The sequence below is a fragment of the Mytilus trossulus genome, chromosome 6 (assembly GCF_036588685.1).
Source record: "Mytilus trossulus isolate FHL-02 chromosome 6, PNRI_Mtr1.1.1.hap1, whole genome shotgun sequence".
NCBI classification, from domain to species: Eukaryota; Metazoa; Mollusca; class Bivalvia; order Mytilida; family Mytilidae; genus Mytilus; species Mytilus trossulus.
Genome location: NC_086378.1, coordinates 1,295,262 through 1,322,141, shown reverse-complemented (window position 1 = coordinate 1,322,141; position 26,880 = coordinate 1,295,262). Strand labels below are relative to the sequence as shown.

General features: G+C 32.1%; 1 protein-coding gene across 1 annotated transcript; it reads right to left on the bottom strand.

The window, feature by feature from the left end:
* Positions 1–25,721, bottom strand: LOC134720560 (acid phosphatase type 7-like). Its single transcript, XM_063582884.1, has 10 exons — positions 25,552–25,721; positions 9,262–9,470; positions 8,230–8,322; positions 6,787–6,924; positions 6,470–6,508; positions 5,694–5,769; positions 5,087–5,204; positions 2,958–3,149; positions 2,108–2,298; positions 1–825 (listed from the first exon to the last, which is right to left on the bottom strand). The coding sequence occupies exons 1-10, from the start codon at positions 25,637–25,639 to the stop codon at positions 236–238; spliced, it is 1,734 nt and encodes a 577-aa protein (XP_063438954.1). The 5' UTR covers positions 25,640–25,721; the 3' UTR covers positions 1–235.
* Between the last annotated feature and the right edge of the window lie 1,159 nt (positions 25,722–26,880).

The following is a 26,880-nucleotide window of genomic DNA, read 5'->3' as shown; positions in this document are numbered from 1 at the left end:
AAATATTGTGAAAAAAATATGATGAAAATAATGAAAATGTCTTAATTGATGATACAAATGATTTATATATAATTCTCGATAAGTTCCCCTGTTAAAGAACTAGCAGGATCTCTTTGTGATATTTCATGACATCACAACCTCCTCTTGATAATCATGTTTGAGGTTCAAACACATCTCTCCTTTTGAGCAGTTCTTAGAATGTATATTATTTTAATAATGTCTACGCCTTATATCATTATTTATCTGCTAAAAGTTTTGATGAAGGATTGCCTTCTGTTGAGTCTACTTCAAAATCACTCCCATCTTTCTCGTCTTTTCCAACTTGTGAATACGCTGAATAGAATTTCCGTCCATAATCGACAGTAGCGTCCCATCGTCTATAACTTCTTATTCTTTGCTTCTTTTTTATCAATACGACAACACTTATTATAAGTGCTAATGAGATAATTCCGACACCAACACCAACTAACACTTTATTCGATGTCTGATCAAAGAATTCAACGACTGAAGACGACGGTTTCCCCGATGTGTTCTCATTTCCCGTTGCAGAGGCAGTGTCCGTAGCTTTACTCGGGATTTTTTCACTTTCACCCTTGTTACTTACAGGCGTATCACCTTCAATGTTTACTTTAGGTTTGCTTATTGGTTCTTTAGGTTTAGGAGGAGCTATGAATGGGCCATGGCGCTCCTGAGTAATCCAGATAGTGTCTAAGACTTTTTTGTCTTTTGGAGATATTTGTTCCCACAATAGATGTGTGGTGTTGTACACTTTCATTCTACTAAAACTGTTCAATCCCTCTCCTCCAATACGTAGGGCAGACCATGCTGTTAAAAAAATATATTCTAAATTTTATATTATTAATCTTTACCAATGTAAAAGATATTCTTTTATTTTTTAACTGTCGATAGAAAGTACCATAAGATTCTGACGTGAAAGTTTGATTAGTTATGTTTGAAACAGATGCTGATTTAGCAATTTTACGCATGCTGAATGTCAAATATGGTACTGATTTATTTTTAACCCTTTCAAAGTATGTTTCCATTCTTCACTCCCAGTTTTTTTTATACGAGCTTTACATTAACGTGCCATTGTCATTTGATTGTCTAATAGTGAGTGATTAGCTGTCAGACTATTTATTTGTGTAGACAAATCGCGAGTCAGCCGTAACAAATTATAAACCTTTGATAAGTTTTTACAACTCTTAGAATTAAATGTTCTGCTGATAAATTAAGCAACTATTCAGAAACTAGGTTTCCAACTCTTTTGTCTTGTGTAGAAAAAAAAACAAAATAACAAAAAATATCGAACTCCGTTGAATATTCTAAACGGAAATTCCCTAACCAAATTGCAAAATCAAGAGCGTAAACTCATCAAACGAATGTATAACAACGAATGGATAACATTCCTAACTTGATACATGCATTATCTTTTACAGAAAAATCGTGTATCTCGCAAACCAAATTATAAGCCTTATAAAGTTGATTAATTTTTCAACAACTTATTAGTCACTGCTCTTCATCTTTGTCCTTGATTGGCTTTCTAACAAATTTTATCTGAGCGTCACTGATGAGTCTTATGTAGACGAAACTCACGTCTGGCGTAAGCAATTATAAGCCTCAGGTATCTTTGATAACTATAATCAGAACGAAATAGTTGTCAAGCCAAACAAGTACAATGTGAAATACTAAAAAAAAAGTTACCATTAATGTATAACGCTGTTCGAAAGTTATGAATCGATAAGGGAACAAAAATCCGGGTTACAAACTAAAACCGATGGAATCACATCAATTTCAAGAGGAAAACAGCGAAACAACAGAAACACTGAAGTGAACAAAAACAAAAGACAATGCAACACACACAGAAACGAACTATAAGATAATAACTGCCATTTTCCTGACTTGGTGCAAGATATTTTAAGAAAAAATGGAGGGTTCAAAGAAGAAATTATGGCTAGCCAAGCATCGAGCTTTTATGGCAATGTTAATACAACAAATAGATGATAACATTACATGATAGGACTACAGTACAAATAAAATGAGTTGTTCGTTTCTTTCCTTTTATGATTCGTAATTTGTACTATTGATTCCTACTGATTGGTATACTTACGTTGAGTTGTCTCACTCTTTACATTTACTTGATCATTTGATGTTCCGGTAATCAGTTGAACTGGTCCCTTAGGGTTGGTATAGTCATTACTTAAAACTTGTCCTTGGTATAATGGGAACAATCTTTCATAAGAATGTCCATGTGCTTGTATAATGACATCAACACCATAAGTAAAAAATAGATTCTCTAATCTATATAAAAATGAAAATGTATTCTGTGTATATGACTAATAAGATATTCAAAGCTATTAAACAAAATCAACGTGATCTAGAAATCTAATGTCATTTGTTCTCATGAGGCTAATACATTTTTATGTTTAAAAGTTTTACGAAGATGTGCATCTCATCACATCTCGAGTGTCAAGAGAACATTGTTGTGCAAGATTGGTAGCGCCCATTTAATGAAATAAATATGCATGTATTTCAGTGATTGTCGTTAGTTACTGTGCTACTTATTTGTTTTTCGTTCATTTTTGTACGCAAATTAGCCCGTTAGTTTTCTTGTTTAAATTGTTAAATATTTGTCATTTCGGGTTTTTTTATAGCTGAAAATGCGGTATGGGCTTTGCTTATTGCTGAAGTCCATATGGAGACCTATAGATGTTAATTTCTGTGTCATTTGGTCGCTTGTGAAGAGTTGTCTCATTGGCAATCACACCACATTTTCTTTTTTTTATATGTAATGACCATTAAGGTTTTTAAAAAAGCGAAAATATATGTAAGCATGGCATCATGTTAATATGTTATAATTTATAAAATGCAGTTTTGAATTCGACAGTGAGAAATTTCACGCCAATAAACATGCAAGCAAAACGTTTACCAAGATATTATATTCAATAGGTCATACATACCCCTTTCGAACTTTAGAATCTGATGTCGCACAGTCCTCACCACTAGAACAATACATAGGTCTGTGTCCAAAAGCTACAATCCAAGGATGAGCTGAACGGTTCAAGTTTATTGTCGTTAGATCTTGCATCAACCAGTTATTTTGTGCCTGTATGTATAGTTCGTTATCTAAGAAATATACTTCTGTCGAATAGCTATGAAATGAAAAAGGGTATAGTATAATGGAGTATAAGGTTTTCAGAACTAGATGTCTTGTAAAGCAACAGATATTTAACAATAGTCAAAACAAGGCATTTTTTTCAGATATTTATTTGTTTGATTTTGAGTGTTTATATTTACAAAGTTTGATTTCTTCATTTCTAAATAGGGATATGTGTGTTTATGCTGTTTTATATTTTTAAAGAAACGATGGTGAGCTAATTATTAAAATATGTCTTAAAGTTACTTAAGAATTGGGAATACTGTGGATTCATTAATATTCGTTGGATACCAATTTTCGTGGATTTCGTGGGAACAGGGGAACCACGAATTTAAATGTTCAACGAAATACAAAATTTCAATAGGAATGTATGCAAACTTTTCTCAAACAACGAATTTAAATATCCATGAATATGCAAGTTTTCCACAATCCACGAAAATTGGTACCCACAAAAATAAATGAATCCACAGTACTAGTGTAAAAGGTTAGGGAAGTCAAATAATTTGATACTCAAGAGGAAAGAGAATCTAAGTGTTGTTCCTTCAACAGAACTGTGAAAAATGAAAACAATTGCCTGCTGGAATATTAACAATCACACTCAATAAAAATTAGTTCATTCCTTATTCAGTTGTTTTGTAATTGGAATAGATGTAGTTCGTAACAAAGTATGAAAAACATAGGTATCACTGTTGTCAATTACTAGTAGCTTTTTTCAAAATCGATATATGACAATGTGTCTGCATTACATTCCAAACTGCTTCTTTTAATTATCCCACTTTGTACGATTTATAAAGTGTCTCTATGTGAATACAAAAATAAAAAGCAATGTTCCTTTGCAATGGATACGTATTTTTAGGTTTAACTCCCATTTGCATAGGAATTTATATAAGGAATGAATAGTTGTAATTATAATCTCGCTTGTGTTGGTCATATTTCCCGCAAATGAAATGATTTTAAATCTATTGATTCACGCATATGCACAGAAATATATCTGTTTTCGTTTGAAATTGGGGTTTTCCCGTTTGCTATTTGCAGTAATTATTTATAGATTGGAACTAGTATAAAAGAGTGACGAAAGATACCAGAGGGACAGTCAAACTCATAAATCGAAAATTAACTGACAACGCCATGGCTAAAAATGAGAAAGGACAGACAGCCAAAAATAGTACACATGACACAACATAAACAAGTCGTTTGTTTATGTGTAACATATTTGTTTTTCGTCCATTTTTTTACATAAATAAGGCCGTTAGTTTTCTCGTTTGGATTGTTTTATCGGGGCCTTTTATAGCTGACTATGCGGTATGGGGTATGCTCGTTGTTGAAGGCCGTACGGTGACCTATAGTTGTTAATGTTGTGTCATTTTGATTTTTTGTGGATAGTTGTCTCATTGGCAATCATACCACATCTTCCTTTTTTATATAGACACAACATAGAAGACTACAGAATAAGCAACACGAACCCAATATAACTAGTTCTGCAACCGTATGTATTTTTATAAGGTTTGATGTTAGGTGCATAGGGCACGAGGGAAGTTTTGATCGTTTCTACGGATGGGGTTTAATATTACTATATAAAGTTTGGCATTAAAAGGTATTAGTATCGAATGTGCTCTCAGTTGCGTCGAATTGAAGTTGGTCACATTGGTATATTTACAGTTGCTGCCATGTTTATTGTACGCACAGGCGTTGGAGAAAAAAGAAATAAGGAACAATATTATATGTCATGTATTTATATGTTGTTTGAACCGAAAAAATCTGTACAATAAAGTAAAATATAATATTGTATCGCAAAAGAAAATAATATGTTACTGCGAGCAACTAATCCCATATATGTGTTTGTCTTGCTTATAGCCTATTGAATTTAGAGATAAGATACTTTCAATTCGGACGAGTAGGGCGGAGAGAATTTAAATTCGTCCTCGTATTTACCTGATAAAATGAACTGGTCCAATATCAAAACTGTACCACATTCTGTCAAGGGGTATTGGCCACGATGTTCCAGGCATAGAAAACCAATGTCTGTATTGGCTAAATAAATCTCCTGTTACTGTGAAAGAAAAGACATTAAATTAGTGTCAGGAGTTCAATAGTTGTAATCCATTCGTTTGGTGTGGTTGAGCTTTTGATTTTGCCATTTGATTAGGTACTTTCCGCTTTAATTCTTCCTCGGAGTTCAGTATTTTTGTCATTTTACTTTTTACTTTTATGCTAATATTAGGAATTTTCAGATAACACTAAATTATCAGGTTACAATTCATGAGCTTTATTTCAGAGCTTGTGAAAATTCTGGTACAGGGAATCAAAGATGTTTGATTAAACACGGAGTATTAGAACATTCTTTAATAGTTTGAATTTGTCGATTCGTAATGCAGATTTTGAAAGTTGTATGCAATAATATCCTGAAAACGGTAATACACATCAACAAAAACGTTGATTCAATTTAATAATCAGCATATCATCCTAAAGCTAAACATAATGAGATGTTTTATTCTTAAGAACTAATATAAACGTGTTGAACTATCGTATTTTAACATACCATGGTTTCCAGGAGTTGCCATATGTGGAATTCGTGCAGCCATGTTGGACATCATAGACATGTAAAAATCTCCAGACTATACAAAGGATTAAAATATAAATCAGTATTTTTTTTAATATTCAGTGGCGTGTTGCAATTACAACAACAAAGTACTTTTGGGAATGAGAATAACACTGATGCACATTTTAAGTATAGGCAAAGCTGATTTACATTTGGAAAGGATAAGAATAAGACAAGTGTCCAGTTGTTTTGCTTCGATACTGACAAATAAAACCACAAGTAATGCATGCTGTTATTATAAAACATTTTTTCCCATTTGGTTGATTCTTATTGACTTGGTTATTCTCTTTAAGACAGCCTAAAGTAATGTCCTTATTTTAACTTACATTAAACTGTCAAAGTCTCAGGATAATACAATACTGACTATACTAGTAGCTGACTATACGGTATGGGTTTTCCTTATTTGTGAATGCGGTATGAGCACCTGAAATCCGCCCAAGTTTTTGGTGGAGTTCGTGTTCCTTAGTCTTTAGTTTTCTATATTGTGTCTTGCCACACTTGTGTACTATAATTTGTCTGGTTGTTTGTTTCTTTTTTAGACATGGTGTTAGCTGTTTGATTTCGAGCTACGAGTTCGAATGTCCCTCTGATATCTTCTGAACCTCTTTAATTAAATTTCTTATATCTTCGTCGTTTGAACTCTAGAGTCGCATTGGTAATCATACTACATCTTATAATGTGTATACAGAAATATAATATGTATATAAATAACTTACACGTGGATAACACATCGTTGTATTTTCGTCTGTTTTGTTCTAGAAAAAAGCAATTGCGCTTTTATTATGTCGATGCATTTATTGATAAATCAAATACATGCTTACTTAAAATTGATTTCGTTTTTGCACAAACATGTTTTTAACTGAAAATTAAAATAAATATTGCATCTTGATCTTTTATTTAAAAGTTTTTGTAAATTCATGCTTTAAAATATCATGTATTTGGGACTATAAAAGTTTGTGATAATCTTTACTCATTTATTGATAGACTTCCATTCAAACATTCACTGGAACGTTAATCAACAAAACAGCCTTACTTTTTGGTCTGGTGCGAAATTCCCCACATGTAGGACTGCATCGTACTGTCCCGATAAAACTTCTGTATCTATGTATGGTATGCTATCTTCTTCACCGCCACCATGATTCCCACAGATCAGAAACTCTGGGGTTATGTTCTGATTTAGAAAAAAAACATGAAAAATAAGAGAGAATCTAGAGTTAGTGAATTTCATAATAAAACTGTCATATGTGTTCCCTGCATGCAAAGATGTTTAAACATATACATTTACATATGGGAAGTTAAGTGCCCAAAATAGAACACTGAAAAAAATAAAACACTGAAAATAGCCATTATTGTGCAAATACACAATTCTGTTCGAAGGATTTTCAAACTTTATTTTTATGATTTTTTGAACTAAGAATAGAATGTATCAACTAAAAACAAATCTATATTATAATAATGTTTTAGATAATAATGTTTTAGCAAATGTAGCTTTATAACTCGCTATGTAATTTGAAAAAAGTAAAATCACAAAATTAATGAGCTCCAAGATTGCTAATGAAATGTGAAAATCAAAAGCTCAAACACACCAAACGAATGGATAACAACTGTCATACTCTTGACTTGATACAAGCATTTTTTTAAACAGAACATGGTGGATTAAACCTGATGATCTAGTTAGCTAAACCCTCACTTGTATGACCGTCGCATCAAATTCAAGAAAATGAAGATTTTGTAAAAAGTAAAATCACAAAAATACTGAACTTAGAGGAAAATCAATTCTGAAAGTCCATAATCACATAGAAAAATAAAAAAACATAATGCATCAAAAACGAATGGACAAGAACTGTCATATTCCTGACTTGGTACAGGCATTTTCAAATGTAAAAAATGGTGGATTAAACCTGGTTCTATAGCGCAAACCCTCTCACTTTAATGACAGTCTCATTAAATTCCGTTATATTTACATTGATGCGTTAAATAAACAGACACAATAAATAAAATAGTCAAAATATGGGTACATCAGTCATCATCGTATAACAATTTTAAAAGGAAGAATTTAACAGAACACAAAAACATCTACTTTCTACGAACACATTCATTGATTTGAGTGTCTGACGTCAGAAAATTGTATACGTCACATAAATTTGTCGTTCAATGTGCATACAAATAATTTTACAATTTCCATAGCCGGGCAATGTTAGCATACAAGGTTAAAAAATCAAAAGTATGTAAGAATAAATTTCCGAAATAGACCGAAATTTAAACTAGTCCAAAAGTTAAATGGCAGTATCCTAGGAATTGTTTTCTAATTGTCTTGAATGTATTAGTTGTTTGGTGTAAATCTCATGTAAAGAAAATATAATGCATCACAATATACAAATCTTATGTATAACATTCCAAAACTACAAAATTTAGATGTTTACCACGATGATTTTATTGCTCTGGAAAACGTTATTTCTTATTAGTATATCCTTACCGTTGCCTGTTCTGGTGTCTTGAAGAAATGTGGTCCGCTACTGATTCCACCACTTGTTGGTCTGTAGAAATATGTTGTATTTGGTTGAAGATTCTGAAACGGATATCAAATGGCAATCAGCAAAGTAAAACATCAACATATTAAATGGCATATACGTTCTCTGTAAAGATCGGGTTAACTGAGCAATGAAAGTAGTTTTATGTCATAATGGCATAGTTTGCCTTTTTCAAATGTTCCTCATTAATTCAACTAATCATAATGTATTGTTATGTTTGTGTCTGTGTTTTGTCGTTTGTAAGTAAGTTTATCACAGAAGTATTATAGGATGATGTACCTTTCCTGAATTTTTAAGTGGTTCTTTTGCTCGAGATTTCAATAGGTAGTTTAGTAATCCAAAACTAGTTTAAACTCATGCTCAGGATATTGCGCTTGGTCCAAGTCAGGAGCTTGATAACAGTTGCCTTTTGTGTTTTTGGTTGTGTTATTGACGGATGCCATCATAAGTTGCTTTATTATTATGAAAAAAGTAAAATCACAAAAAATACTGAACTGAAAATTCAAAAATGAAAGTACATAATCAAATGTCAAAATAAAGGGTCAAACAACGATGTTTGAACAAAACAAACCGACATTATATCAATGAAACAGATGCCCACATATATGTTCAAACTGTCGTAGTTACAATCCTTTACTTCATTTATTGATCGTGACATCATCAAATGCGATCCATCACAACAAGTGCCTTAGGAACAGAACAGATGCTACTTATGTAGCAGAAAATGCTTACCTACCAATGCATCTGGCCCCTATCGATGCTCTTATATGTATAGTGGTATTTTGTGAGCTCATGGTACGGTTCAATTCTAATCGTATGCCATCAAATACTGAGTCATTTCTTACTTAAAAAGATATCAAAATGTGCTATTTCGTATGTTACGTCCATCTTCTAAACAACAGATGGTATACGGTATCATATTCTACTTTTTATTGACTCTTTTATATGTCTGCACCGACAAAATAGTTGTGCCTTACCTTTAGAGGTACTCTGTAAATACATGTCAAACCATTCGATGTTGGATGATCAAAATGTGTCATTTCAGCATCAATAGTATTGTGATAATTCCATGGATCAGTTCCATAACTTAACGTAGAATTACAATTCTGCTCCGTAGCCCACATCACTGTAATGTCGGATGGACTGTCTCCATAAGATAAATGTACATGGCAAGGGTGGCATGGTACTGAAATAATAATGGTTCATGTACATGGCAAGGTACGTAAATAATGATATAAAATGTACCTGGCTAGGTACGTAAATTATGATATAATATTTACATGGCAAGGTACGTAAATTATTATATAATATGTACATGGCAAAGTATTTAAATTATGATATAATATGTACATGGCACGGTAATTAAATTATGATGCTAGGTACGTAAATTATGATATAATATGTACATGGCAAGGTACGTAAATAGTTATCAAAGGTACCAATTTAGTTCGCCAGACGCGCGATTCGTGTACATAAGTAAATTGTGATATAAATAAAGGCAACAGTAGTATACCGCTGTTCAAAACTCATAAATCCATGGACAAAAAACAAAATCGGGGTAACAAACTAAAACCGAGGGAAACGCATGAAATTTAAGAGGAGAACAACGACATAACACTTAAATGTAACACACACAGAAACGGACTGAGCATCAGACAAAATCCCACGTGAATAACAAATATAACATCAAAAACCAAATACATGAATTTGGGATAGACAAGTACCGTGACACGTCTTATCGCAATGTGCATTTACACTCAAAAATAAGAGAAAACAAACGACGCAACGTTAAAATGTAACACACACAGAAACGAACTATAATATAAAAATGGCCATATTCCTGACTTGGTACAGGACATTTTAAAGGGAAAATGGTGGGTTGATATAATATGTACATGGAAATGTACGTAAATTATGATATAATATGTACAATGCTAGGTACGTAAATTATGATATAATTTGCACATGGCAAGGTACGTAAATTATGATATAATATGTACATGGCAAGGTACTTAAATAGAAAAGAAAAACACAAAAATATTGAACTCCAAGCAAAATCAAAGTCCCTAATGAAATGGAAATATCGAAAGCTCAAACACATCAAACGAATGGATAACAACTGTCATATTCCTGACTTGGTACAGAGATGTTCTTATGTAGAAAATTTTGGATTTAACCTGGTTTTATTGTTGGCTTAACCTCTCACTTGTATGACACTCGCATCAAATTCCATTATATTGACAAAGATGTGTGAACAAAAAAAAACCAGACATTATAAATTGTACATAGCAAGGCACCCGAAATTATAATATAATGTGTACACGGAAGGGTAGCAAGGGCCTGCAATTATAATATCAAATATATTTATATGGCAATTAAAGAACTGAAATTATAATATAATATGTAAATTGCAAGTTACTGAAATTATAATATAATATGTAAATTGTAATTTACTGAAATTATAATATAATATTTACACGACAAGGACCTTATCATATAGTATGCCTAATAGGGCAAGGTACTAATTTCATTATATAATATGTACATAAGATTCATAATATGATATTATGACATGACAAGTTATTGAAAATATAATGATAGATGTATTATATAATACATTGCAAGGGTAACATAATAGTGAACAAATGATTTAAGATGTACATGACAAATGTCGCATGGTCGTGCAATTATAATGCCAGATATATATGGCAAGAGTGGCAAGGTATCGAAAAATATAAATATGATATTCAAATGACCTGGGTACTACTATTGAAATATAATATGTACATGGCGATCATGACAAGGTACTGAAATTGTAATAAAAGGTGTAATTGGCAAGAGTGTCGAGGTACTAAAAATATAAATATAATATCTACATGATCACAAAGATAGAAAGCTTCTGAAAGTATGCCAAATGATATAAATTAAATTGACAATTATATATGATAACTGAAATACATTCTATGTAGGATACGGCACACAGCAATTTTATGTGGGATACGGCACACAGCAATTTTATGTGGGATACGGCACACAGCAATTTTATGTGGGATACGGCACACAGAAATTTTATGTGGGATACGGCACACAGCAATTTTATGTGGGATACGGCACACAGCAATTTTATGTGGGATACGGCACACAGCAATTTTATGTGGGATACGGCACACAGCAGTTTTATGTGGGATATGGCACACAGCAGTTTTATGTGGGATACGGCACACAGCAGTTTTATGTGGGATACGGCACACAGCAATTTTATTTTGATTTTTCTCTGAGTTCAGTATTTTTGTGATTTTACTGTTTATGCAGGGACGCATTATTCAGTTATTATAGCTATCTAATTTATTTTCATCGCACATATTTTAATCGCACATATTTTAAAATAGCCAACATTGGAGAAAGCCACAAATGGGCCTTCGTTAAAATGATCTGTTCGGAAACTTATGTTCTTAATAGATTTCTTTTATATGTAGACAAATGTATTATGATTAGAAAATCATCAGTGGGAATAATTGCATAATATTGATGTGGGTGTTTTGTCTATTGTGTGTTATACGTGTCACAGTTGCTGTCTAATGTGTGTTATACGTGTCACAGTTGCTGTCTAATGTGTGTTATACGTGTCACAGTTGCTGTCTTTTTCTGTTTTAATCTTCTTTTTTTTTAATATCATGTTCATTTGGATTCCTTTTACGCAGTAATGTATATGTTTTTTCATAAATTTTGCCTTGGTGATTCGTTGGTTTTTCCGTTTTAATGGTTTTACACTAGTATTTTTGGGGGCCTTTATAGCTTGCTGTTCGGTGTGCGCCAAAACTCTGTGTTGAAGACCGTGCTTTGACCTATAATGGTTTACTTTTTTATGTGTTACTAAGATGGTGAGTTGTTTCATTGGCACTTATACCGCATCTTCCTATACCTACTTTATTATTTGAGCTTGATGCTACTGTCGCATTTTGTTTTTATCCCTGACATTATTCATTTTCTATCAATTCTATATTTAACTTTGGTATTTGTCTTTCAAAAAGTAAAGATCACATGTACAATGTATTTCATTTGGAAGATAGCTATACCACGGGTGTCATTCGGTTTATCGAGAGAAATGAGCGTGAAAGAATATCTAACGGCGGTCAAGTATTGAGCGACGATCGTGAAATCTCTGGTAACGGATCGTGAAAGACATTTAATGGGAATTCTAGGTCAGAATCTTCAAAAATATTGCTTAATTTTCAAAACGCGGAACAATTCCGAATAAAAAAATATGTCTGTCAAAATGGTTTAATTTCCCCAACATAACTGTGAAATAAGATAGAGAAAATATGAAGTACTTTATGAAAAAACACAAAAGGCGCAATTCATGTATATGCAATTAATTACAAATAAAACGCTTTTTGTTACTATAACGGTCATGTTTCAGTTCATCGTGATATATTTGAAATGTAATCTTTAGTGTATCTGATAGTACAGTAAAATTAAGGTATGTTCTCCTCTTAAAAGCATTAATTTGTATATGAAAACCTTGAATTTGTTGAATATCCATCAAACTTGATCGTGAAAGATCAGGCAACGCATTATTTTGATCGTGAAAGATAATGCGTGACCAGACTTATTACTAGTAATCAGAAATCAGTATTTATTTTACCATTTGATAAACCTGAAAGTGGTTGAAGCCTGTAACTATTTTGATAAGGATGAACATTAAAGCTTTTTTTTTATTCATCGCTTTACCTTGAGAGTTAAAAAACAACAACTAAAACATCCCTAGATAAGTTTGAAAGATTCAGCTCTGAGAATCGGTCAAGTGCAATTCATGCAGACTGACACTATTTACTAATAGCCAATAGTATGGATATGCAACGTTTAAGCCAAAATGATATCCATCAAACAAAAAATTACAGCAAAAAAGCAACATTTTGTGCAACAGTACTTTCTTAAGTTGTGTTTATACAACGCAGATGTGGATTGATATAACTATATACTACAGACTATAGAATACAAAATCGCAAATGCTGTAATGTCTCGTCTGCTTTACTTATGATAGTTAATGTTATGGAACGTCTATAATATCAAGGGTTTTACTAGAAGTGTCAAATGTGCTTAATGCGCTTAATGTATTTTTGTCCATCTGATGAATTAAGCCTTTTCAATTGATTTTTATAGTTCGTTCTTATGTTGTACAGTTATACCACTGTCCCAGATTTGGGGGAGGGTTGGGATCCCAATAACGTGTCTAATCCCGCCACATTATTAATGTATGTGCCTGTCCAAAGTCAGGAGCCTGTAATTCAGTGGTTGTTGTTTGTTTATGTATTACATATTTGGTATTCGTTCATTTTCTTTTTATTCAAATAAGGCCGTTAGTTTTCTCGTTTTAATTGTTTTACATTGTCACTATAGGGGCCTGTTATAGCTGACTATGCGGTATGGGCTTTGCTCATTGTTGAAGGCCGTATGGTGACCTATAGTTGTTAATGTCTGTGTCACTTTGGTCTCTTGTGAATAACTGTCTCTTTGGCAATCATACCACTTTTTTTTTAAATTATGATTGTCAATGGTTAAAAAAAAGAGTACAAGGTCAAATGAACCATGCCATACAGATCTCTACAAATATCCCATAGACGAAATAAATGTGTTCCGATCTTTACAGTGCCGTAGAAACTGACAAATATAAAAGTTATGCAGGCCAATTAATTCGAAACATAAGTTCAAAAGTAAATGAACCCTGACCGACAGCCAGACATAGACATCTTTCTATCATTCAATATATCAAATACAATTGACGTCATTATGGTCATTTATGAAACATGCAAAGAGACATGTACACCATACACGAAATGCCATGGCGCTATAGCATACATGTATATATCCAAAGGCTAGACAACATAACATTGCCGAATGATGCATGACAATGGGTTCAATGTCAGTTGAAACCTTGCAGAAGCTGAAAATGTACACCTCACAATCATAACAACGGACACTTATCATAAAGCTTAACGAATCCGCGATACGGACTTGACCACAAAAATGAATCTTCATCCATGAAATAAGGCAAATTCGGGGTCAGGTGAATCCTGTCTGACGGACATGTAGTTTATAGGATCCAATACACCAAATGTGGATATCCTATAACTCGTGATAAGTGAGAACTTCACATGACAATAAAAAGCTTCATCCTACAATCATCCAACTATTTTACAATTCATTTTCTGAAAATATTTATACGTTGAAAAGCTTAAACCTATTGAGGATGTTGACCTATATAGCTTTTCTTAATACCAATAAAAAATATTAACTATGATATAATTGAAGAAAAATTTGAACGTCTTCGTAGCATCAGATCTTTCACGATCCTTTTCACGATCTTCAAAAATACGGTACATGATCTTTCACGATCCAAAAAATCCATTTTTGTGTAAATAGTTCTTTATTTACCAAGTTTCATATTATGTTTATACAACATAACTATAAGAACCATTTGATTAATTCAAAGAGAATGCCCTTATTCGTATTAAAGAAGGTTTTCTAGTCGAATTTGTGAAAAAAATCTTGTTTGTTTACATTTTTATGTCATTGAAATGTCGAGAAGCAATCTACCTTTTGTTGTTTTGTAATAACTATATGTACTTTTAAAACTGGATATTCTGACATACTGATCATAATGTTGAACCATTTTGACAGGTTGCTGAATAAGGCGTTTTGATAAAATATGAAAGGCACACAGACTCCGACTTACATCTCCTACATGTGGAATTTCAAGCTGGAACTTTTATATTTCGTCTTTGCAGTTTGTTTTATTTATAAAGAATGCAAGATTTGTTTCGTAAATAATTTTCAACAAATGACACGGTTGAACTTTGTGAAATTTTGCATACAGTTTGCAAGGTTTGTCCGACTTGCTGAGCAACCAACTCATACATTTACAACACCCAGAATACACTAAACTAATGTATGTAGCAAGTCAAGAAAATGACGACTGTATATCATTCTTTTTTATATGTATTCGTCATTTGATAAGTGACTTTTAAATTTTGAATTTTTCTTTGAGTTTTGTTTTTTAAAATGTGTATTTTATCAGGATCATTATTTTCCCTCATAATATTCACAACTAACAGAATGTTAAACCTTTTATGACTGATGAATCAAATGTGTCCTTTTTTTAACAACTGTTTCCAAACTTGTATTGTATCGTTCCGAACATGCATGAACTATTCGCCACTGAACGTTAAATAATTATAAAAAACCGAGCAATTCTAATTCTAAATTCTAAAATCAAATTTTTAAAGTACTCTATTTCTGCATGGATGAAGGACCGACACCACCATTGTCTTAAATGATGGAGTTAAAAACTCAGTAGTAAAAAATTCATGTTATTTTCACATGAACTTTACAAAAATATGAAGGAATTTTTCATGATTTTAATGAAATTTTAGAATAAAGATATTATTTGAATAATCTTATTTTAAAAATTTACGTATACTTAACGTGTGTACCAAACTCCGGGGATATATGCATGCACTATTTATATAATAGTTCTTGAAAAACTGGTCATTATCGTGATACATGGACTGCCCACAGGACAGTGGTATTGACTTAGATAGTGATAATGACTGAGCCGAAGGCGAGGTCATTATTGCTGTCGCAGTCAATACCACTGTCCTACGGGCAGTCCATGTATCACGATAATGACCAGTTTTTCAAGAACTATTATGTTTATTTCATTGAGAAACCATGTTTTTGAAAATTCTCATAAATTCAAAACGCCTAAAGTTGTACGATTTCTATAGCAAAGAGTGAAGACCAGACGTAGTAATACTGCCATTCATTTTAGTGCAACTTTTCAGTATTTAGATTCTTAATTAAGTTCTCTTTAATTTTACCATTAACGAAAAAATGTAATAAACAATCCAACAACTTAAATGATGTAATATTAAAAACAGGAACATGTTTTATAAAAGGTACATCTTTCTAAACAGAGAAACCGCGCCCCACCGGTCATTAACAGAGAAACCACGCCCCAACAGTCATTATCAAACGGAAACCACGCCCAAACGGTCAATATCAGACGTAAACCACTCCCCACCGGTCCATATCATGTAAAAGTTAATTAACGACCGGTTTTCTGGTCCATATTGTTCTGTTAATGACCGATAGAATTTATTACTGAAGATTAATGAATGTCATGTGACCCCTTTTTATCCAATAAGGGAATCTTATTCTCAACCGATATGAAATAATACCGTATATAAGATTCACGTGGAACCAACCAGTTCAAGATCGTTTGGTGTAAAAATCAGACGAGAATAATAATGCTATTCATGTGAGTGAAATTTCCAGGTGCAGGACGAAATAAATTATATCAGCAAAATGCATATTGCATTACTAGAAAATTTACGAAACCCGACAGCGGAAATGAAAATAAAATAAACACCATTCAGATCCAGACACATACTTTTTTTCTATGTCTCTGAATAGTAATACCTTAACGTTACCTTCTGCGTTCAACAACGTCACACGTTTTCTGTCCATTTCTAAGGGTATCAATCAACTTTGAAGCAATTTATCTCAAAAACAAGGATGGTAACCTATGAGTTTCTATACGTGTATGGATTCAGTATGCAATTCTGGATAGTATGTTAGTTTTTTGTTTTTCTCCGTATATTAGAACATAGCCGTTCATTGGAAAATCTAAAAAGGAAAGCCGAAAAAAGGGCATTTCCCCTATATAACTAGGTAAAATACACGCCAGAATTAACGTTTTCTTATGAAAATAGCAAGAAAACAAAAATGGTGACCCTCATTTTTTGTTACATATTCCGATGTAACTCGATAAAAAGAACACGTGTGCCAAAAATTTTGGAAATCGGGAGATATGCCATTCGGTATCGTGTTACCTTAAACGAGGCATCCGATATAACGTCACCGTTCAGACCGGATTTTTCAGCATACTTGTACATCCCACACAACAAATATACGCCCCACATTGACAAGGGTTTTATTCTGCTGGTCACAGGAGCAACTAAATTGCTCATATTTCTATCCCCAGTCACCCTTTGTGGGTTTAGACATTCAGTTCCTTGCCCTTTTTGTAAAAATCAAATCAAATATGTTTATTTCCTAATCAAAGGGCCCTTATAGGCATATGCATTACAAACAAATAAATGATAATAGACAAAACTTTCCAAGTCTCAAGAAAACTGTTTATATTCGGAGACATTGTTTAAGTGATTTTTTAAATTTATATTTACTTAGGGTTTTACAATAAGCCAAATTAAAGTTTAACTTTTCCCCATAAAAGAGTATATTAGTGTGCCAGGAATTATTACCTTTGTTTAAGCTATGAAAATGCATATACTCCTTATATGCATTATTCAGTAGGTTTGATGGGGAATTCTCAAGTCTGTGCTAATACATGAAGACTTGTTTTAACATGTCTTTGTAAAGAGGATATCTTTCTAGTTCTGTAAGAACTCCTATATAAGTGCACAATTTAGTAACACCAAGGATATATTTACAAAATTTATGGTGAAGTTTTTCAGACTCACAATCCTTAAATATATCAAAGAGAGATGATGATTTTCTCTTAGGGGTTATATTAATAGTGTTCCAGTTCTCACAACCATATAAAATAATAGGTTTAATACAATGATCAAATAAACAAAGAAAAGTACCAATACTAGGACTAGAGGATTTCAAGTCCCTAGAGAGCTTAAAACAGGCTTTAAGACTTTTTTTGGTAAAGTTGTTTTCTAGCCTCAGTAAATTTACCAGTATTTTGAATTATAAGACCCAAGTATTTATATTGCTTTCCGCAGTCTATTTTTTCCTCCCCTATATGGAAGTCATCTGTTATCAAATGTCCATTATTATTTAATATAATTATTTTGGTTTTTTGGAAGTTGACTTCAAGACGCCATGTTTACCCTCACATATATCTGTTTGCTAAAAATACACTTATATATAGCGTGTAATACGTGATAAATTTACGACTTTGTTTAATCCCATTCACATGTGAAAAATATCGAATTCCGATTAGTCTTAGATACTTGTGATTTAATAAGCAACCTTATAATGTAGCATATTAATCTATTGCAATAAAAAATCATAATATCTAACAAAATTGGTAAATTTAGCTAACCGTTAGTCCTTATATTTGTATAAAGTAACATTCGTTAATAGTGGTAAATTATTTTAAGGTTGGATAAGCTACAATTATTAATTGCTCGCCGGTCCGTTTCTGTGATTACCATTAGATATCGCAAGTTCATTTGCCAATCAATTTATCTTCAAGAGGAGATAATCAATACTAATTTTCGTTCATAGTCATTTTCAAAAATGATGAACGGTTCTTTATATTGGTATGTAATCATTTTAAACGTTTCAAATTAATGAAATTCTATTCGTACATCAATGTTTTTGATACACCAATAACAAAAACTGAAATATATTGAATGTATACATTTTGTAATTATTCAAAATTATATCAGAAACGTAAACTTATTTATAAAATAATGAACCTGTTAAGGGGAGAGAATACTCGCATAACTTTTTCGAATTGGCACATAATACAACGGAATGACACTCTTGCATACAAATGGCACATTAATAGAATTAATTAACTGCGCAATCGTGCTCCACCTTCAATGATGATTCTAAATTATAAATATAACCAAAAGTTGTTAATTTATAGATAGTGAAGACTAATGAAAGCTAACCCACTGTAAACATATTTCTTTGCAATTTTTTAAAACTTCCTCAGGAAAATGATCGAGTCACTTGACTTTCAAAGCTGAAAATTAACGTTTTTACACAATATTTGAATAAAGTAGTAAAAGATTATTCGCTTCTCAAAGTGTAAGACGCAATAAAAATCGTATGCTTGCACCATCCTACTGAAATACAAATTTAATTAAGGTGGTATGGGTGTCTTTCGCCATCTTGGATTGTAAAAAACAGAGAATCTAAGGTCCATATTTTCTAAATAGTTAGCAAAATTTGATGCAGGAATGCAGAATTTAATGTGAATTTTCATTTAAAAGAACCAATTTATAAGAATATAACTTAGAAATATAAATATTTTTACAAATGTAGATTAATTTTGGTTGTTTTTGAATATTTTTCAAATTGGCATTTTAAGGGGAGGTAACTCTATAACAGTGAATTTTCTGAAGGACTCTACATGAAATTTTCCTATTTTGTCTTTTAGCCGGAAAAAACGTACGGTGACCCTATCTTTTTTTTTTTGATATTCTCAAAGCATTGTCTGAAAGCAATCTTTTCCTAATTTATTTTACAATTCTATCATTTTGTTTAGTTTTTATTCACAAAATGGTGTTTTTTCCTGTATAATCCATACAAAATTTGTCATTTTGTCACAACCTGTAGCTTGAGAAAATGCACGGTGACCTATCATTTTTATAATATTTTTGATCATGTATCAATAGATACTACATTTTGACAAAGTATGAACAAATTCTATCATTTTTATTTTAGACTCCCATACCACCTTAAGTCCTGAACATTTCGACATTTTTTTCGTATATTTATAGAAAACCGGTTTAACCAAATCACAAGTACGTGTTAAGATCCGACTAAATACATATTTCCCGATATGGTCAGATAAATTTCTATATAATGTTTTTCATCTTAATTTCTCAACCTTATCATTCATCATCCAACTTGACGATTACAGACGTGTGCAAGCTACCTCTTATTTCATAGACGCTTTCTGGACCCTCGAGCAAATATTGATATCTGTCTTATTGTTCACATGATTTAAAACTTTTTTATCATATGATCCCGACTAGAGTTTCAAATTTTGAATGTTTATATTTGCAGCATAGCTTCTAATGGGGAGCAGTGTTTTCGTCTTGCACAATTTTAAGATTTCATTTCCTTTTATGTTTGGTTTTAGAAGCGCGACCGAAGATACCATCGGGATATGTATAATCATATGTCGATCGTAAAATAACCCGAAAAGCTGTCAAAAGACAAACAACAGTATACACAGCTCGACAATGAGCAACACAAACCCCGCAAAGACCGGGTGATACCTCGTGTCCTGCGGAAGGGTAAACAGAAACTGCTACACATGTTTGCTTGCTCAGTTGGTGTCTCCTTTTTTAAATTATGGAAATGATACCAAGTTTGTTCAAAGTATGTGAGGACGCCACTATTGTGTCTTATATTTTTATATATATTACGGTATACACTTGTCCGGTGTCCGTCCGTTCGTCCGTCCGTCCGTCTGTCTGTCTGTCCGTCCGTCTGTCCGGCGTAAACATGTCGCACCGTAACTTGAGAACGACTTATCCAAATTTCATGAAACTTAATATAGTTGTTTCTTATGATGATCAAATGGTCTGTATACTTTTTGGTGAAAATTATATTTATACTTTTTGATTTGCGGCACTTTGTAACTAAAACAGGGGTGTGTTTTTTAACAAATCGCACTGTATCTCAAAAACGATTCTTGATTATGGCTTAAAACTTCAAACACTTCTTAGTTATATTAATCTTAATATCTGTATACTTTTTGGTGATGATTCAAAATTTCATTTTTGAGTTATTGAGTATTTTGTAAAAAAGGGGGAGGGTTTTTTTTTACATGTCGAGCCATATCTCAAAATTGATTTATGATTATTGCTACAAACTTTACACATGTCTTTGTTATATTAATCTTAAGATCTGTATACTTTTTGATGATGATTCAAAATTTCATTTATGAGTGATTGAGTATTTTTGTAAAAAAGGGGGAGGGTTTTTTTTACATGTTGTGCCGTATCTCTATAACAATTTATGATTATTGCTTAAAACTTTACACACTTCTTTGTTATATTGATCTAAAGATCTGTATACTTTTTGGTGATGATTCAAAATTTTATTTTTGAGTTATTGAGTATTTTGTTAAACAGGGGAGGGTTTTTTTTTTACATGTCGCGCCGTATCTCAAAAATAATTTATGATTATTGCTTAACACTTTACACACTTCTTTGTTATATTAATCTAAAGATCTGTATACTTTTTTTACATGTTGTGCCGTATCTCTATAACAATTTATGGTTATTGCTTAAAACTTTACACACTTCTTTGTTATATTGATCTAAAGATCTGTATACTTTTTGGTGATGATTCAAAATTTTATTTTTGAGTTATTGAGTATTTTGTTAAACAGGTGAGTTTTTTTTTTTTACATGTCGCGCCGTATCTCAAAAATAATTTATGATTATTGCTTAAAACTTTACACACTTCTTTGTTATATTAATCTAAAAATCTGTATACTTTTTGGTTTTGATTCAAAATTTTATTTTAGTGATATTTAGTTTTATGTAAAAAAAAAAAAACAGGGTAGAGGGTTTCCCGCCATGTCTCAAAAACTATATATGATTATTGCTTCAAACTTTCTCAGAAACTATTTATGATTATTGCATATAACTTCCACATAAGACGTCGGGCGTATCATGCGCTCAATGCGCAGCTGTTTATTCAATCTAGTTGTGCATTCATCTATACTTGTCCTTAGCTGAACTCTTCCATCGTGGCTTAGTAGTAGTGGAAAAGGTCCATAGTTCCAATTAATCAAACCAGATGAAGATGTATACTAGTATATAGGATGGGATATTTCCATAATTATCCAATTAAAGTAGAGTAACACAAAATATGTCATTACATTTGAAGCAGCAGTATAATTATAATTCGAAAAATGATAAACGTTTGATTGTAATCCATTCGTTTGATGTGTTTAACCTTTTGTTTTTGTCATTTGATTAGGAATTTTCTGTTTTGAACTTTTCCTCGAGACTAGTATTTTGTGATTTTACCTTTTGATAGGCCGATTGTACTGAGTGTGTGACGTGTTCCTTGTCTCGATTATCCTCTCCGAGATTATTTAAAGTTGAAAATATATTTTTGTCTGAAAAATTTTACTGCACAGAAATAAGCTTCTCGGTTATCTTTCATCGTTTATGGCTATTGATAACACTATATCTAATTGATAAAAGTAGAGAAAAAAGTAAGTCTACTTCTACACAAAACTTCCTACTTTTTTCACATAAAAAGAGGTTAAAACTTGTTTACATTTTACATTTTACATTTCATCCGAGGGGAAATCAACACTTCTGATTAAATCGTTTTAAGGAAATTCTTAAATTTCTCACCGTAATTTAAATATAAAGGCTCGTATAATGACCTTGTCCTTTTCGGCCTTGTTATATACTGAGGGGCAGGACCTTTTTCGGGACGTCAAGATCGGAGATCGGGTGTCATTAAGCTGGGGATTTCGGGATTAACCCTTTCGGGATCCGTTTTTTTTTAAATTTCGGGATGTCGGGATTTAATCTTTTCTAAATTCGGGACCTCGGGATTTCTGTGTTTAAGCCCGAGATTTCGGGATCAGGACCCCTTCGCCCCCCCCCCCCCCCCCCCTTCTATAAACAGAACTCAACACAAAACAAAGTGATGACAACAAAACATGCAGAAAGCATGAAAAAGCATTAAGGGGCATAAGAAACTTGAGTATTCGTATTTAGCAAAATTCATATTAACTGAACTGGTGTTCTGTCCAATGATATACATGTACTATACCTGTAGAAAGCTTATTAAAAATGGTATTTCTCATCCTAAATTTTATGGTAATATTGTACTTAAAGCGAGGAAATCACTATGTGATCCTTGTAAACTCATCGAACCTTTGAACAAACTTATAAGTAAGGGTTATCGTACCAATATTGTAATTAGATCTCTGAATATAGTTCACATTGGCACTAATATTGATTTTGTCATTAGCAAATTAAAACATAACTAAATTTCATTATCTTTTGAGGCGAGATGTATAGGGGACACAGCCACGTTAACTTTTATTTCTATAGAAGTCGCTCTTCACTATACTACTACCTGTCGATACATTTATTTTTGGCATTGCACAAGTCATGTCTTCTTTGACTATTAATGACGTTAAAATACTAAATCCCTGTGATGTGTTTTAGTCGATTTTAGTCTCTGATGCATGATTTTTTACTATTAATTGGTTTTGGCTTTTAACTAGCTGTCAGTAACTGCGAGTACTCTCAAATCGTATTTTCTTGTTAATTCGACCTGTTGATACTGTTTATAATGCTTTTTTGTCATTTTTTATTTATATGGATCTTGGCTGTATACCAGCTTTGATTATTTGTAATATCTTCAATTTTTCACTTATTCTTACAACATTTGTATAAACTTCAAGATTATAAAAAAACGGTTTTTTTCTAAAGTGAACATTGATTGGTTAAATATTTCTCAGTGTGTTTGAATTTATTTGATAGCCTTTTGGTCATGACTGTTTGTCTCTAATATTTAATTAACTGTGCATTTGTATTCAGATATCGCAGATCAAATTTATTCGTTCTTTGTGTAATCATACGTTTTTTGATTGAGTTAAGTCTGCTAATTGATATTTTATCGTATGTTTTTTTATATGTTGTGATGTTATGCTATTGTTTCAGAAAAAGGGAGAAGGTTTGGGCCCATTAAAACGTTTAATCCCGCTGCAAATGTTTGCACCTGTCCTAAGTCAGGAATCTGATGTACAGTAGTTGTCGTTTGTTTATGTAATATATACGTGTTTCTCGTTTCTCGTTTTGTTTATATAGATTAGACCGTTGGTTTTCCCGTTTGAATGGTTTTACACTAGTAATTTTGGGGCCCTTTATAGCTTGTTGTTCGGTGTGAGCCAAGGCTCCGTGTTGAAGGCCGTACTTTAACCTATAATGGTTTAATTTTTAAATTGTTATTTGGATGGAGAGTTGTCTCATTGGCACTCACACCACATCTTCCTATATCTATGTACTATACAGTTTCTGTATAAAAATCAGATCCAATATTTTTGATCATTGTTTGCCATATAGATTTTTGTATTATATTGCCAGTTTTGCCGGGGATGAAACGATTCTTTTTAGCTGTGAAAACAAAATATATAAACTCCACAATTTGCATATAATTTTATAATAATATTGATGAAATTCTGAACATTAATTACATTACTCTAGTATAATAAAACTAGATTTTATCGTGTAATCGCTTGGAACCACGTTTACGAATATTCATTTAAGGCCGTTTTTCATTCACCACAAAATTAATATTGGCGATTTTATGAAAATTCTTGTCATCGTCATTTGGTGTCAAGTGAGAAAATTTGGTCCTTTATTGACATGCAAACATGCACAATGGGCCATATAAAGTCCATTAATTATAACAGCAGGATATACAGCTGTGGCCAGGACCATGAGATATATGATCATTTTCGTCATCAAGTATAATTATTTATAATACATGTACGTATTCTATAAACTGTGGAGACACGACAGCTGTATAGACACGTTATAAAGTTTCACATATCCGCTTAAAAAGATAACTTCTATTTGTACATAATATTCCTGATAACATTATTCTTGTTTTATTTACAGATTTTAAGTAACAGGTGTCATATTAAAATCAATAATGACAAACTTCAAAATAATTATCATTTCTAAAAAAAAATATGAAAAATTGATTTCAAAGGTCTACTTTGGGAGGATTATGTTCAGTTTGCAACATTGGAGGCTTAGAAAACAGGCCTGCTCGAAATTACATGCCAGACAGTTCAAAATTAACTTATATATGTACATGTCATACATAGACACTGCTTACATTGGAAATTATCGTAGACTAATCATTGATTGCTAGCTAAGTCTTTTTGTAATTCCTTTTAGTATAAACGTTTTCACATTACATTTTGGCCTCTGTCTGTCACATATCAAAATAAATTATAAATATACAATGTAATGCCGTATATTCCCAGTGGCCTTTGTCATTAACAGGGATGGCGTGGATGTTGATGAATAAAGTTTGAGAAATTCTTTAAACTTTAATAGTACGAAAATAAACTGCATATACTATTGGGTAGTCAACTTTCTCAACACTCACTCAAGGGCGGATCCAGAAATTTTTAAAAGGAGGGTCAAAACCCAAGATAAAAGGGGGGGGGTGCAACTATATATCCCCATACAAATCAATGATCGTCCACAAAAGGGGTTCCAACCCGGAACCCCTGGATGCGCCACTGCACTCAAAACAGTGAACACAAAAAGTTATTTGGAGAAAAAATATTAACGATAGGTTGTCAGCTGCCATGACATATTGACAAAACTTTTTTTGTTTTGATTTATATGTTGCGCATTTACGCACGAAATCTAAACTTTACATGGTATTAGAACTTTTAAAAGTTTTGATAATAGAAAAGATAATCCTACCTTTCGTTTCTTGTATTTGATAATGCGTTGATGAAGAAAATTTAGGAATGTAAAACAAAAATATCCCAATCCATATACATATCTCCATATTGTCAACTACATATATGATTCAACTATGAGAAACAGCTGGCAGTTCAGTTTATTGATCTGAGAAAATTATCAAATGTTGGCAATATATAAAACGTGTGACATTACAAATAATCACAAGTGTGTACTGCATAAAATTTGTATCACAAAGTTTTATTGAATTTTGAGCAAATATTTTGTGATAAAACAGAACAATTAGGCCTACATGTGTATTTTTTTTTTAATCATAAAAATATCTTATTTTGTTTTCTATCAAATCTGAAAAATAGTTTTTTTGTCACGAGAGTTTCCTCTCTTATATAAGTTCCAAATGGAAAAAATATTCTGGAATTTTATTTCCACAGGAATAAATATTACGGTAGATGTTCCTAACAGAATAAATATATATATAGTATAGAATATTTGTTCCATCAGACCTGTACGGGTATTATGATATATTGTTTATAACAAAGTTTCCACTGGAACTTCTGTAAGGTGGAACAAATATACGTTGACAGTTTAAACACAACAACATAGTTACAAAAACCAACTAGTGTCTACCGCGCAAAATAGGCACAATAATAAAATGTCTTCCATGCTTTTAACTAACACAAGAGACATGTAAAGCTCAAGTGTCCATTACTACACAGTTTTTTTTTATATAATTTCCACATTTTTTCGATATAATTAAAAGATATTCCATTCTTGTTGTACATTTTGTATAAAAAAAATGTTTGTTACATATCTTAATTTCTCTTTTTTTTTCATGAGTAGTCAACTTTTTGTCCTGGCTCATGCAACGTTTCCATAAATTGTCTCCTGCCAAATAAGTTTACACGACTCAGGGGAACTCGATTATAGCAGAGACATATATACACATATATATATGTGTATATATGTCTCTGATTATAGACATGATCAGACATGCAGATTAAAATTTATCAAAGTTGAATGTATTTCAATTCTTTTTTCGTAAATCAAATTCTATTTGTATTAAATCGTCGTTTTTAAAATTAATTGGCATCAGTATACCTTTGTTTCTAGCAATTTTCAAAGCGTCAATAAAAAAGGGGGTACCCCCCTTCAAGTTTTTGCAGCTATATACTACCCAGTGAATGATGATTTATAATTACTATATATGTACATGCAGCAGCTTACACGACACAAGAGTTGATTGTATGAATTGTAGAAAATTAAGATTTTAGAAATAGTAAAAAACTAAAATTATTTCTCTGAATTTACTAGTAAATTAATTTCATGCAA

Coding starts and splice junctions, on each gene's coding strand:
- LOC134720560 (XM_063582884.1), bottom strand. CDS start 25,639: ATGGAGATATGTATATGGATTGGGATATTTTTGTTTTACATTCCTAAA. Junction 3,150..5,086: donor GGACCAGTTCATTTTATCAG/GTAAATACGAGG, acceptor TTCATTTCATAG/CTATTCGACAGAAGTATATT. Junction 2,299..2,957: donor GATTCTAAAGTTCGAAAGGG/GTATGTATGACC, acceptor ATTTTTATATAG/ATTAGAGAATCTATTTTTTA.